Source organism: Astyanax mexicanus, chromosome 1, assembly GCF_023375975.1.
Source record: "Astyanax mexicanus isolate ESR-SI-001 chromosome 1, AstMex3_surface, whole genome shotgun sequence".
Taxonomy (NCBI): Eukaryota; Metazoa; Chordata; class Actinopteri; order Characiformes; family Acestrorhamphidae; genus Astyanax; species Astyanax mexicanus.
In genome coordinates this window covers 24,830,593-24,845,225 of record NC_064408.1, presented here as the reverse complement: position 1 = coordinate 24,845,225, position 14,633 = coordinate 24,830,593, and the positions used below count along the sequence as shown (strand labels likewise).

General features: G+C 40.7%; 2 protein-coding genes across 2 annotated transcripts in view; one reads left to right on the top strand and one right to left on the bottom strand.

The window, feature by feature from the left end:
• The window catches only part of gnb2 (guanine nucleotide binding protein (G protein), beta polypeptide 2), a 411,910-nt gene that overhangs the window by 186,030 nt on the left and 211,247 nt on the right, over positions 1 to 14,633 (bottom strand). The gene's annotated exons all lie outside the window — the stretch shown is intronic.
• The window catches only part of si:ch211-284e13.4 (insulin receptor substrate 1-B), a 46,443-nt gene that overhangs the window by 12,732 nt on the left and 19,078 nt on the right, over positions 1 to 14,633 (top strand). The window contains exon 2 of the mRNA XM_007258097.4: positions 3,787 to 7,014. Coding sequence (XP_007258159.3) covers positions 3,787 to 7,014 — 3,228 coding nt within the window. The remainder of the gene's footprint in view (positions 1 to 3,786; positions 7,015 to 14,633) is intronic.

Below are 14,633 nucleotides of genomic sequence, written 5' to 3'. Positions count from 1 at the left end.
TCCTGGCGTGGTTAGTTTAATCACGCACACAATAAACTTCCTGCCACTCAGGGTGGTGTTACGTAAAAGTTAGCTACTCTTTTACGCACGTGGAAGTGTCCAGTACTGCAGGATTTTACGGATTTCGCGCAAAAACCGGCAGTTTTAACTGGAGCGCGGAGTCGATGAGCCGGAGATCCGCGACTCAGACCTGCGCGAAGGCCTTATCAGATCAACACTGGCAAAATATGTCTATTTTACCGGAAACAGTTCGAACTTTATGTAAGTACACACGTATATACACGTATATATACCCGGGTTTAAGGTTACCCACACACGGCGGTGTGTCAACCAAGCTTATTTTACAAATAAGAGTAATGTTTTCAAGAGCGCTCACGTACCACACACACACTGTACACGTTATACAGACAAACAGGGGACCGTGCGCGCGACGCGCACACACAGCGGGGGACTGTGCGCGTGACACAGACAGGGGACTGGCCAGTCCTGAATTGTAAACAAAAACACGTGTAGAACATGTGCGTGTGTTTCTAACACGCTGGGTTTATGCAGTTAACTCCAGCTAGGCCAGCTAGCCAGCAGCTAACGCATTTAATAATAACAACAAAATACACTTTATTCTGCAACTTACAGCGCTATTTTCTGGAACTGGTTATGAAATGTGTATATATTCTGGTCTCGCGGCGGAGAACCAACAAGAATATAATCCTGCCCCACGTTGGCGAGCCAATTATGTAGCGGGCTCAGTGGTTTAATACCTGGTGCTAATTGAGATGTTGAAATATTTTTAATTGGGCGCCAGTTATTAAATTAATTTAATTAGATTAATTAATAAATTAATTAATCAAATTAATTAATAACACAAGACATCTCAGGGTGTGGTTTCTACAGGTGACAGAAATTTTCATAACCAAGTTATCCAGAAAAACACACTGAAATTACAGGTTTTGTAAAATAAAAGTATTTTATTAAATCACACAGATATGAGTAAATAATTCATTAAAAAGTACTAAATGTAGCCATTACATATCAAATCATAGTGTAGAATGATAAATGAGAAATAAAAGAACAAACATGTTATAATGCTGATATGAAAGGAATAAAGATTAATAGAACTATAAAGTGAATATTTCTAAATAAGGGTCTAAGGCATTTTAAGTCTACGAAACCAATTCTTATTTCCAACCAAGCCACTCAAAATGAGTCATCTATACTAAAGACGCTCTATTAAAGACCCGACCAAACCATGACCAACAGACACCATCTGCCGAAAGATTAAACCCAGCTCTGCCTTACTCTGAGTTGTTGAAGTGGGCCTTGGTGACGTCCGCCTGGGTTGGTCGTCTGCTGCTTCACCCCGAAAAAGGATCACGTGAGCCTGTCTGCAGGGTGGGTGGACTTCCTGGGTCAGCACGGAGCCCCATTAGAACCCATAGGGAAATCCCTTCGCTCTCAGGTGGCTTGCTGGTGGCCTCCGGACCGCAGATTTCTGGGTTGGATCTGGCGGATCTCTTTTTCAGCTGTACTTTAGCTAAACTTAGATGGAATAATGCTTGGCTTCGTAGATTGTAAAATAACCTTAGATATTTTAACTAGGATAGCTAATATTAATATACTTGAAGATTAAATGCACTAGTCTAAGAAAACTAACTTAAGATGACTAAACTAACAGTCTATCCTTCCTCCATCTCTGGGCTCCCTAACCTCTCTCCTCCAACTGCTCTGACCTGAACTCCCAAAACTCAACTGGCAACTGAACTCTAAACTGTGTCTGCCCAGTTTACTATTAGACTCTGTGGCCTGTTTGGCCCTTGAGCTCCGATTGGCTCTGTGGCCCAAGTGTCTGTGTTTTGATTGGTCTAGGAGCAATTTCAAACTTTGGTGGGGGATTCACAAAGGGCCATAAAACCCCCCCTCGCTCACATGGTCAGCATGCTTCAGAATTTTTCTAATAGATCAAACCAAAAGAAAACTCAATTAAACAGTGGATCAAAATACATTTTTCAGCATATCAGTTTGTGATGATAAATTCAGGAAACACAATCTTACAATTGAATCACAATAAATGTAATATATATATATTGCCCACAAACAGTTTTGTAATACTCAAGATAATCTTAGAAATACAATGATGGATGGTACTCTGTCAGAAAGAGATCAAGAGTCATGATATTATTTAAACCCAATTAAATCACTTAAAAGAAAATACATGATTAAACCACTGATAACCAAATAAAGCTATATTATCAAATGCTAATTAAACCTTGTTGATTCAGACTTGAATGTGTAGGAGAATTCAATCAGGACACATCCAAACACATATACCATATACCAGACACATATACCATTATTTAGTAAACATTCTATAAAACACCTTTTTTATATAGTCAATATATATGTATTTTAAGCAAAATCTTCTTAGTGAGAAATTCCTCCCCTCTGCTGTGTTTAGATAAGCGGCTGTCGTCGGAATTTACGACCGTGGGGGAAGTTGGTGAAGTTGGTGTTGGGAATGTAATTTCCAAGCTAAGAGCATTCATTTTAACTTCATGAATCTTATTTCTAAGTGGTTGCAGAAAGCACAAACCCCTAAATTGGTATAATATATTTGGTGAATTTACAATTTCCAAGGCATTCATTAAGTTTTGAACCCTCTCTCAAGTCCCGTAGTCCCGTCCTTGTCCTGGTGATTGTGCTGTTGGCAAAACCACAATTGTGCACAGTTCCAGATGTTTAAACATTAACGGTCCTAAATCCAGATTTACGACTGACAGCGTCTGAAGGAATGTCAAAAAAGAATTTAAAAATGTTTACCCTGACTTGCATTTAGGGTTCTCGAGCGAGGCTGAGTGAAGAAATAGTCAGGAAATGTCATTTTGAAATTTAAGGCTGTTTGAAAAAGATAACTCCAAGGCTTTTAGAGTGTTCTGGGGGTTGAAGTTCCTTATAGACCATAAAGTGGGGGTAGTATGTGTGTGTGTGTATGTGTGTGTGTGTGTGTGTGTCCAAGCGATGCAGGAATCCTCTGTTTAATCCACTACAATTATATTATTGTAATTTTATGCCATTCATATAAAATGAAAGATAATATTGCAGCATAGGAATGTTATTACCGTGTCTGTCACGATAACACTTGTTCGATAAATAATCTTTGTAAATTATATTATTGTCATTAGGGGTGTGCCATATTGTATCCTACGCAATAATATCGCAAACATTTTTGAATATCATGAACGATATTATATCCTGAAATATCGTGCCATATAGCACCCCTAATTATCACACCAGGGAACTACTTTTTTGCTGTTTTTTTTTTTTTGGTTTTTAGCGAAAGAAAAATTACACTGTTCTCATTTCTTATTATATATCTACTAGAGACAGATTATATCTGTCCGGGATAATTCATTTTACTTTAATCCTTTACATATACAGATATTTGGAGTGCATTATTAGTATCATAACATTATGGATCATTGACTTTTGAACTGCCTATTCAGTTCATGTTACACAGCCCCTCCTGACAATCATGGGGAAGAAGGCAGGGTGGACACTGGACAGGCCACCAATCCATCACAGGGCAGACATACAGACAGACACATGTTGTGACATATATTTGACAATGACAACTAGGAAAATATTCAACATTATTTTAATATTCAACAAATTATTAACATAATATTCAACAAAAATATTATGTTTCTAAAATACAATTATTTGAGGATTCTGTTTGCAAAATCAAGCTTTTTCATAGTTTCAATCATTGTCTTTTGTCTGTTTTTATTGTAGGTAAAACACCTGATGACTACGGCAGTGGAGGAGAATGCGGACTTCTTTCCCCTGGCCCAGCATTTAAGGAAGTTTGGCAAGTAAAACTTTGGCCCAAGGGTCTGGGCCAAGCAAGGAACCTGATTGGCATCTACCGGCTCTGCCTTACAGATAAGACAGTCAATTTTGTTAAGCTCAACTCAGATGTAGCTGCTGTTGTACTACAGCTGATGAACGTACGACGATGTGGCCATTCAGAGAACTTTTTCTTTATCGAGGTGGGTCGCTCAGCCATGACGGGCCCTGGAGAGTTTTGGATGCAGGTGGAGGATTCTGTAGTAGCACAGAACATGCATGAGACTCTACTAGAGGCCATGAAGGCCTTGAGTGAAGAGTTCAGGCAGCGTAGCAAAACCCAGGCTGCGGGTGCGTCCTGTGGAGGTGGCACAGCTTCAAATCCTATTAGTGTACCATCCCGACGGCACCACCCAAACCTGCCACCTTCACAGGTTGGTTTCTCCAGACGGGCTAGAACGGAGACTCCTGGAGTGCCACACAGCACTAACACATCACCTACGCCACGGCATGGCTTCTCAAGGTCACGGACTGCCAGTATTGGGGCTCGGACAGAAGACGGCAGTGGCAGAATGACTGCTCTCAGCACTAGTCCAAGCCTTAATGGCTCCTCTTGTTCTACCACCCCTACTCTGCGACCCAAACCCACAAGAGCGCCCACCCCAGCCAAAATCACCCTCAGTCTGGCACGGTACACACCCAACCCAGCACCCTCCCCAGCCCCCAGCCTCTCCTCCAGCTCTGGCCATGGCTCGGAATGTGGACTGGGTGGAGCTCCAATGGGAACAGTGCCCATCTGCACCTATGCTCGGATACCACAGAGGATATCCATGTCAGGCTCACCTAGTGATTATGGCTCCTCTGATGAGTATGGCTCCAGCCCTGGTGAACACTCCCTTTTGGCTGCGGGACTTCCTGCCGCCTTAGTGGATACCCCTGCTGGCTGCGTCTTAGTGGGACATCGGAACAGCTCACACAAGCGATCACACGGGCGCAGGATTCTCCGTCGCTCCTCTAACAGAGAATGTGAAGCTGAACGCAGACTACTTAGCAAGCGTGCCTCCCTTCCACCTTCTTCTGCTCATGAGCGCCTAGTGCCTCGCCGCAGGGAGGAGGAGGAGGAGGAATATGAAGACTATGCTGTAATGTCTCGCAGTGCCAGCAGGGAGTCGTTCACCTCTCGACGAGGCTCAGGAAGTTCAGCCACAACTACATGTGTGCAGCTGGAAACCTCCGCAGATAAAGGTGTCAATACGAGGGAGGTTCCAGAGGATGCATCTATTGACAGTGGCTACATGTCCATGTTACCAGGAGTTACAGCTCCTCCTGCTAGCCTATCTCTTTCAGTGTCTGAAGCAGAATCAAAGGCAGTGGATGAGTATATGGCTATGACTCCAAACAACAGTGTTTCACCACCACAGCACATTCGGCTTCCTGTCTCTGAGGGCTACATGATCATGTCCCCCAACAGCAGCTGTTCACCTGATCTCCATGGTATGAGCAGTTGCTTGTGGGGGAGCAGAAGCAGCATGGAGAGTCGAGCAGGAAGTGACTACATGAACATGTCGCCCATTAGTGCCAGATCAGCCTGCAGCACGCCACCCTCACATCCTGAACAGCACCCACTGCAGCCCAAGACAGTGTACTCCTACTTTTCCCTGCCACGCTCCTACAAACACACCACCCTCTCCACTCGTTTTGAGGATGATCTGGGTGAGGGGAGGAAGTCTGAAGGAGTTTGTAGGAGAGGCAGTGGTGCTGGACGAAGAGTTAAGCATGGTGCTTACCCCAGTGGAGGTGACCCTTCTGTTGGCCCAAATGGAGGTGGACACCTGTCCCTGTCCTCCTCGTCTTTCTCTTCCAGTTCAGCAAGCACTGAGAGCTTGGAAGACAAACCATTGTCCTTGCCTGCTGGGATAGCAGGGAAGACCACCAGGTTGAGCACAGGACACAGGGTAGGGAGTGCTCACTCCAAAGACACAGCTCACTTATATCACCAGCAGAGGCGAGGGCCAGGGGTACAGAAACAGGGTCATCCACAGCAACGGAAAGGCAGGCCTTTCAGCCTCTTTGTGGATATGTCCAAAGCCAACACTTTACCTAAAGTCAAGGAGACCTTGCAACCCACGGTGCCCCAGAGCTCTGGTGAATATGTTAGCATTGTTTTTCAGAGTGAACAAGGAAGTTGCAACAAAGGGGTAACAGCAGTAGATCAGGGGAGCGCTATGGTGCAGGGACATCCAAAGGTCTTTTACCGACCAGCTCCATGCCAAGTTGGCAGTTCCAGTCTACCCCGCAGCTTTTCAGCACCCCTCTCCACCACCATGTCCACATCCTCTGAATATGTTAACATGGATTTAGGGAACTCGCCACTGTCCTGCACACCCCTATCTTTTAATCCCAGTCCAGCAGTAGCCCCAAAGACCAGAGAGAAGCTCCCCAGGGCTCCTCAAGTGGGGCAGGAAGCTGACATAGGACACAGAAAGAATAGTAAGATTATCTTGGCATCTGGAGACATGGCTCCTGCTCCTGCTTTTACAGACTACACGGAAATGGCATTTGGATTAGCCAAAGCAGACAACCCTGCACATTGCCCTAAACCTATCCAAACATCTGAGCCTGTCTCTGTTGACCGGGAACAAAACTTAGAGTTCTCCTCACCCAAAGCTTTCCCCAGGTCAGATCAAGGTGCTCGGCTGGTAAGAGCAGAATCGTCAGCAAGACGAAGGCACAGATCTGACACTTTTAAGGCGCCTCCACCTCTCCCTATTTCTCCCGCTTCATCCACCTCCATTTTCCCTGAAACCCCTCAGACAAATCCATCTCGACACCAAGGCCTAGATAGTTCCCTCTGGGCTACTGGACAGCCGAACACTTCACAGTGTGCTGGTCCTGGGGTGGCAGCTATGCCCACGACCCAGGCTGTGTCTTCATCTCTGGAACAAGGTCTAAACTACATTGATCTTGACTTGGCCAGTAAGGAGAGTGCTCAGCTCGGCCTGGATGGATCTTCTGGATCACACTTCTCTGTCTTGGGAGGAGTGTCAACAGTTGGTTTGGCTGGAACAGCAGTCGGGGGAAATACCAACTCAAAAATCAACACTTATGCCAGCATTGACTTTTTCAAGTCAGAGGAACTAAGAGTTCACCAGAACAGCAGGAAGGACAGCAAAGGTATGTAATTAAGTATTCTACACTGTGATATGTGGCATCAAATGACAAAATGGCCAATAAAACATGAATATGATATTTAAGGTCTTACTTTAGAGTAATACTTAACTCACAAACTTAAAACCATGAAAAAATAATAGATTTCTTGTTTAAACTTGACATTGTGCTATTTAATTTTCTACATGGTATCAGCTTCTACTCACACATGAGTTGATTGAAAAACAGCAGGTGATTCAGCTTCTAATTTTCTGGACAGGAACGTAGGACCTCCCCTGAATGTGAAAATTACCCTAGGATCCTATGTAAAAATAAACGTTACATTATAAAAACAGTTTAATGCAATATCACTGTCACAAAATACAGTAATGTAAATATGGCAACATTTGGCACATTTGCTACAGATGATGCAGCTGTGCCTGTGGATTCTGGACATTTGTAAGTTCCCAAAACTGGCTTTCCAGCTGGTCCCATAAATGATCTTAGTTGACGATAAACCTGGTGACCAGCCAGGCCAAGGATGTGTAGCAATCTGGCAGAGATATTCCTTTAAGGACCTTTTTCTGTGTGGGTAAACATTATCCTGCTGAAAAAGATCAGTTGGAAGTCATTGCCATGAGAGGCAAAATATGTGGTTGCAGGATGTCAGGTACATATTGCTGAGTTTTTAGTGTCAGACATATCCCTACTGGTGTATGTGTTGGCTCCCCAGGTCATCACACCAGTAGTTGGGATAAATCTATCAAAGGCAGGATGCTTACCATGAGACCTCCATTCTTGAACCAGATTGCATTGCATTCTAAACTGAACTTGGGTTTATTGCTTAAAATGATGATAAGTTAGGTTTCAGACTATTGAAACGACCATTCTGCTTCTCTCAGTCTGGTGACATCCTTTCAGTGTCTGGCAAAAATATCTTTAAATTTCGTGTTGAGGCATATCTAGCAGTCAAAGATCTCTCTTCAAGAGGTATATTACCTAAAAGTTGCAACTAAGAGCCTTTTTATAGGGCAGCAGAGAAAGCACTTTTACTCCATCTTGTGGCAAGAGCTAGTGCTGAATTAGACCACACCTGTAATCATTTACATATCTGCCTGAGACATAGCTGCAGGCTTGGTTTTGCAGGAATCTGTGTTTTTTTTGTGTAATTAAGACCATGCATCATCTCAATTGCCAGGTCTATATTGGTGTATTAGTAAATAAATGCTTTGGTAGTGATATTGCATTAGGGTTGATATGCTTGGTGGGTTGTACTGGTGTGTTTTTCTTCTGCCCCTTCCAGTATAGTAGTAGTAAATGGCCTAGTTCTGCATCTGGAGTGTTCTGTGTCTGGTCCCATTAATGCAAGGAGACGATGTGTAAGAGGAGTGCAGGCATGACAGCTCCCAGATAGTAGTGCTAACCACAGCATGTGTGTGTGTGTGTGTGTTTGAATGGACTACAGTGTGTGTGTGCTGTGGAGGAGAAAGGAGTGAACATGGGTGTGTGTTTGTAAGGGATTCCTTCGTGTGGCCGTGCATCTTATTTAACTTGTGCTCTGTGATTATAGATAATTAAGCAAGTGTAAGAGTGTGTGTGTGTGTGTGTGTATGTGTGTGAAATATAATGCATGTGAGTGGGCGTTAAGGCTGCTGAAGCCGTAAAGCCACCGTGCGTCTGTGTATGAGGCTAGGATGGAGTGTTTTATGTGCTACTAAGGGATTCCTCTGCACAGACTTATAGCCGCATGCATATATTTAACGCACATGGTGATTGTGGATAATTATGGCCATTTAGGGCTCTCTCCTGCTGAAAATGTGCCTGATTATTGCTTTACTCTTCTCTCTCTCTCTTTCTCTCTCTGTCTCTACTCTTGCTGTCTTCTTTCCTCCTCTTTCTCCACATGTTTATCTCTTGCACCTTTTCTAGATTGATCTTGTTTCTGTTTTTATTTCTTTTGAGCATCTTCTTTTCCATTTTAGTTGCCCTGATTTCAGGCACTAAGGTGAATGCAACACCAGTGTTGTTGCGTTCTTATGCTTTTTCAAGGAATGTTCCGATTCAGTCTGTTTGCCACTGATCCAATCTGGAGTATTAATTTTGAAAATTGGCCATTACAATCCTGATGTATGTGTTACTATAAATAAAAAAAATCACAGTTCAGGTAAGGTGGGTGCTAATTAATATAGAAGCAAAATAGCTTGATTTAGCAATTCAAATATATTTAAATCTAATTCAGTTTCAGAAATGATTTGTCTTTTTTTCCCACATGGTATTTGAGACTTACACAGATATTGTTTTTTAGGTTTCCAGTGCTATATACACTGCCTGGCCAAAAATCCTCACCAAAAAAAAAAGGTCACACACTCTGATATTTGGTTGGACTGCCTTTAGCTTTGATTGCGGCACGCATTTACTGTGTCATTGTTTCGATAAGCTTCTGCAATGACACAAGATAATTTCACTAGCATAGTGGTCATGCTATAATTCACACCACTGCTGCACCTTTTATTGAGTTACAACAGAACTGGATATTAGTGTAGTCTGACCCGGACACAATAATGTGCTTGTGCTTTTAAAAAAAAAGCTAAAATAGTAGTGGAAGTGAAAGTCTTGGTGGATGTAAGCAGGTCCCCATATTTTACTGCTTCTGCTTGATTGAGAAAACCTAAGGTGTTTTCACACTGGCACTTTTCAGTCTGAATAAATATTGGCGCTCACTGTTTAGGCAGGTGTAAATTCAGTAAACAACTGAACCAAGATTCTAGAGTTATTTAGGGTTCTCAGTTTAGTTCTTCAGCTTCAGGGCTGGAGTAGTATTAGTATTAGCTGCTAACCACGCTTGCTATTTCCCTGTTCAGAGGTGAGTATTATCAACCTGTAGCCTGCTCCTAACCCTGGCTAGCACTGCTGTAGCGGTTAGCCGCTAATGCTAATGCTAAAGCTCCAGCTTTAGTGCTTAGCTCGTTTTTTATGACAGTTTTGCGAGACCTGCTGAATTAGAAGTTCTTTGTAATGTCTCTTAAAATGCGCCTTATAATCCAGTGTGCCGTATTATAATGTGAAAAATACTCATTTTGTACTAACAGGCTGGGATGAACTTTTGCTATAAACTGTTAAAGAAAATACAAACAAAGTTCTCCTGATGTCGCTGCACTTGCATTGTGTTGCAATATATGTTTTATGTGATTATAGCTTCTCCCTTTTTGTTTCGCATTGTATTGTGGGAAAATAGTGTGTCCATTAAAACCATTCTTGTACACCCACCGTTTCTAAATATGCATTGTGGATATTACGTTCAATATTATGTTCAACTTACTCAAAAACTAGTTAGTAGTACTGTTTAGTACTAAACTGGGACGCACCCACAGAGCTTAAACTGCCTGTGCAAACACTGGGATCAAATTAGGTAAGTAAGGCAATTTATAATCTGCAAATTATAATCCTAGAATTTGCGGAATGTGTTTAGCTGAATGCTACAAGGTACAAATATGGGAGTTCAGCCCAGGGTAAACACAGGTTAAGCTGTTCATGGACTAACCTAAAATCCAGCCAGTGGCAACATAAATTTGCTAAATGATCAATCAAACAAAAACTATGCAAAGAGAATCTTATCCACATGAGTAAAATGTAAGGTGTCCAAACTAGAATAAAAATATACTTTTATCCTATTCCATGGTCAGTGATGGTTTTGGCCATTTGTTTTCTGTTTCAGAAATAAAAAATAGGAAACAAGAAATCAACTGTTATCCTATTTTGACCTTGAAATAGGTACACAAAAAACTGATTTCTGATTTTACATAATAAGTTGGGATACGTAACAGTAAAATACTTGTCACATGGCAGCCATGTTAATGGGTTGTTTTCCATTCCCAATTTTATGTTTCTGGAACAAAAAGTGAATGGCAGACAATTAAAAACAGAGGTCATTATAATGGTTGTGAATAAGTGTCCTAGGCTTAAAATCTGTCAGCTTTATTTCTGCAAAAAACTCTTTTTGGTTAACTGACTCAGTGTGTTTGGACTCTTAAAATATACAAACCCTGTGTGTTCTTGTAAGCCACTATTTAAAAATGACTGGTGTTCCAAAAGTGTTGCTGTTATTATTTTCATTATCTTTGCTGATGGTTCCTGAATTGTCAGTGGTGAAGCATAGCAGAATAGCAGACGTCTTTACACAGACCACTATTACTGTTATTTTTACGGTCCCTGATGTGTAAGTGGAAGCTTATGAGTGCTCATAAAAAGGCTGTAAACACCAGATACTGTAGTACTACATACGTAACTACTGAATATTAATGAGCATGGAGATCTGTAGGATATCCCAAAACAATTCCATGTAATACTATGAAATATAAAAAAAAAAAAAAGAATTAAAAACCAGTGGAGTGCAATAACACATATTATGAATGAAAATTAATTAAAAAAGTAGATATTACAGATAAGGTAAAAGGTTGTGTTTCGTAAAACTCTCATTATTATCTCTCTTTATCTTTATCTCTCACTGTTCTTACCTGGTTTCACCAGTATTCTGTCTTTAACATCTTACCCCAAAAAGTAAATAATGTGTCAGAATGCTTCTTTCTTTCTTTTGTCAGTAAATGTTGTTCAGGATTTTTTCTTGAAGTGTTGATTTAGTTTCGATATCAAAACCTTATGAATGATACCAAGGGCCCTACTTTAGTGATCTATAGTTCACCGGTTAATTGTTCAACAGCAGCTGGATTTAGGGCATGTCAGTGTGTCTTTGGTTTCGTGAGGGCATAAAAAATACATCTTGCGTGGCTCGATGCGCGCAATGCATTTATTAATTTTCTTAATTAATCGTGGTTGTGTTTTGGGTGTAACATGAAATAAACCAATCAGTGTGTTGCTTGCCATTCCCCAAAGTCAGGTGTGCTCTGACTTTGGAGCTTCGTATCTTAACAGCGCAGCGCTTTGTGCGTCTCAGCAGAGAATACTGATCTGGGTGTTCACACTGTGAAGGTATGCCAGCAGCTCATTTAAGGGAACAGCAATGTTTTTTTATTCTTTAATCTGTTTATTGTTGAGTTAAAAGTTGAGTTTGTGCTTTGCCAGACATTTACGTAAACACACTTCACCTCTAGACCACCACGCCCATCAGTGTAGATTTATTCCTAAACTCCAAAGCTGTTTTGAAGGTGCCGGTGCAAGGCATGACAATAGACTGTTAAAGGGGTGTATGGTAGCAAAGAGCTTCACAACGTGCCTTACACAGGGTGTACGTTAGGGCCCCAAGCCTTCAAACCTGTAGTAGAAACCCAGCTTTACCCTGTGGTTTAGTCCAAGTTAGCACCTTATCAAACATTATGAGCAGAGCTCCATGTAGAATGATGCATCTATACAATCACAGTGCTGACATAAGCTCCTTATTATGAGATAGCAGAGCTGCTGTAGTCTACACTGGGCCATAATTCAATTGCAAGAGAGAATAAAGGGTAGATTGTGCTAGAAAAAGTGAGAAAGGAATGAATGGACACGAAAGACAATGAGAAGGATGAGACTAGCAGAAAAGCTGCCAGCAGACAGAGGGACAGATAGGGACCTGAAGTGGAGAAGAGGAATGTAGATACTGAGGAGTCTGTGGCTGAGTGGATGAAGACCGCTAGATTCAAACAGAAACTGAGCCAACAAGGTTAGGTGTGATAGTGCAGGAAGCATCTCAGAAATGCAGAGCTCATATGGAGTAGTCTAGTCTAAGGTCATGGTCATGGTTACGGTCCTGTAGCCAGGTGCATCAGCAGAATTAGATTGTAGCCTATGTTCGAGTTTACAACCTACTACAATGTAAGTAGTTGCATTAAGCAACTAGTTTTAGTGAATCTCTACGTTATCTGTATTTATCTGATATCTATTATATATATATATATATATATATATATATATATATTTTTTTTTTTTTTTTTTTTTTTGCTTTTTGGGTGTAACTGGACCGTGGGAATACGATTTAATTCCATCTCATGCACCAAATGTGATGTGAAATGACAATAAAGTCTCTTTTGAATCCTTGTTGTACCCTAAAATTAAAGTAAAAAACATCATAATTTTTCACAAAAGTGAACAGCATTTTGATCAGTATAATGACATTTTTTTAAAGACTAAAGATTTAGTTGGCACTAAAATAGGTTTTGCTACAATGTCATTCCAAAACCTATGCCAGTTTTAATTGCCTGAAATACACAATTTGTAACCCTACACAAACTAAAAGAGACAAACTAGGGCACAGATTAGAGATTATTAGCATGTAAAATTATATTTTTTTTATTTAAAAATTATGTTTCTTTTACATCACACAAGAAATTACAACCATTAAATTAGCATGTGGAGTATTGGATGTTTTCCTTTTACTGTAAGGTTGCGCGCAATAATGATTGTATATAGGGCCTTAGGACCTCAGGGCCGCATATTACCATGTGATTATAGGGCCGTTAGAATATAATACCATGTAAATATGGAACCCAAGGAACAAGGAGGAACCAAGATCCATATTGTGAATACTGGTTCCTAGGGGAAAAAAAATGACTCTGTGAATACAGGGTCTTATAAACATACAACCATGGGAATATAATGATATATGTATATATGATCATGAGCATTAAGACATGAACGTCCTGTAAATATAGGTCATTAGAATATAGGACACTAGGAACATATGACTTTTGGTATAACAGATCACAAACCTAACAGATTAGATGGGATATTTTCGAGGCACAAATGACCACACATTCCCTTTTTCCATTTTTAAAAGTATTTCCATTCACACTGAGATTTTTTAGCATGATAGCCCTGTATGGTGCGACAGTATGGTGTGTGCAGCTATCGATTTTTTTAGTAATCGAGTACTCTACTAAAAATTCAATTTGATTAATCAAGTAATCGGATAAAATATATTTGCTTGCCTAAAAAGCAATTAAAAATAATAATAATAATAATTTAATAAATTAAGTTAAATGATTTCAACTAAATTATTTCAACTTTTAATTCTTACATTTCTTGTAAGTATTAAATATAGGGAATAAATCAATAATAGAGGCATAAACATGGATTGGATAAGCTTGCTGCATTCTTTTCCCACAAAGTCAGTGGACAGGGGATGTTTTCAGAAATACTTCAAGACCTGTGGAATAACTGTGACAACTAAAGTACTAAATTTTTTTATTTTTTTATTGATTTTTTTATTTACGTTTTACACACTCAGATCTAGTTAATTGACATAACTAAGACTAAATGACAATAATACAGTACCGTATTTTTTGGACTATAAGGCGCACTTAAAAACTTTTAATTTTCACAAAAATTGACAGTGCGTCTTATAATACGGTGCGCCTTTTGTATGGATTTTACTCGTCAGGTTGTAAGGAGCAGTAAACACACACTCCGTGCAGCGTTATAGAGAGTTTCAGTGCTATACAGAGTCCAGAGCCGTGCAGCTCCGAGGCTGAGCAGCAATAGCATTAGCTAGATGCTAACCGCTAAGCTAGCTAGCTTATTCACTGAGATCAGTATTATCTAAATTTTACTCGTCAGGTTGTAAGGAGCAGTAAACACACACTCCGTGCAGCGTTATACAGAGTTTCAGTGCTATACAGAGTCCAGAGCCGTGCAGCTCCGAGGCTGGAGCAGCA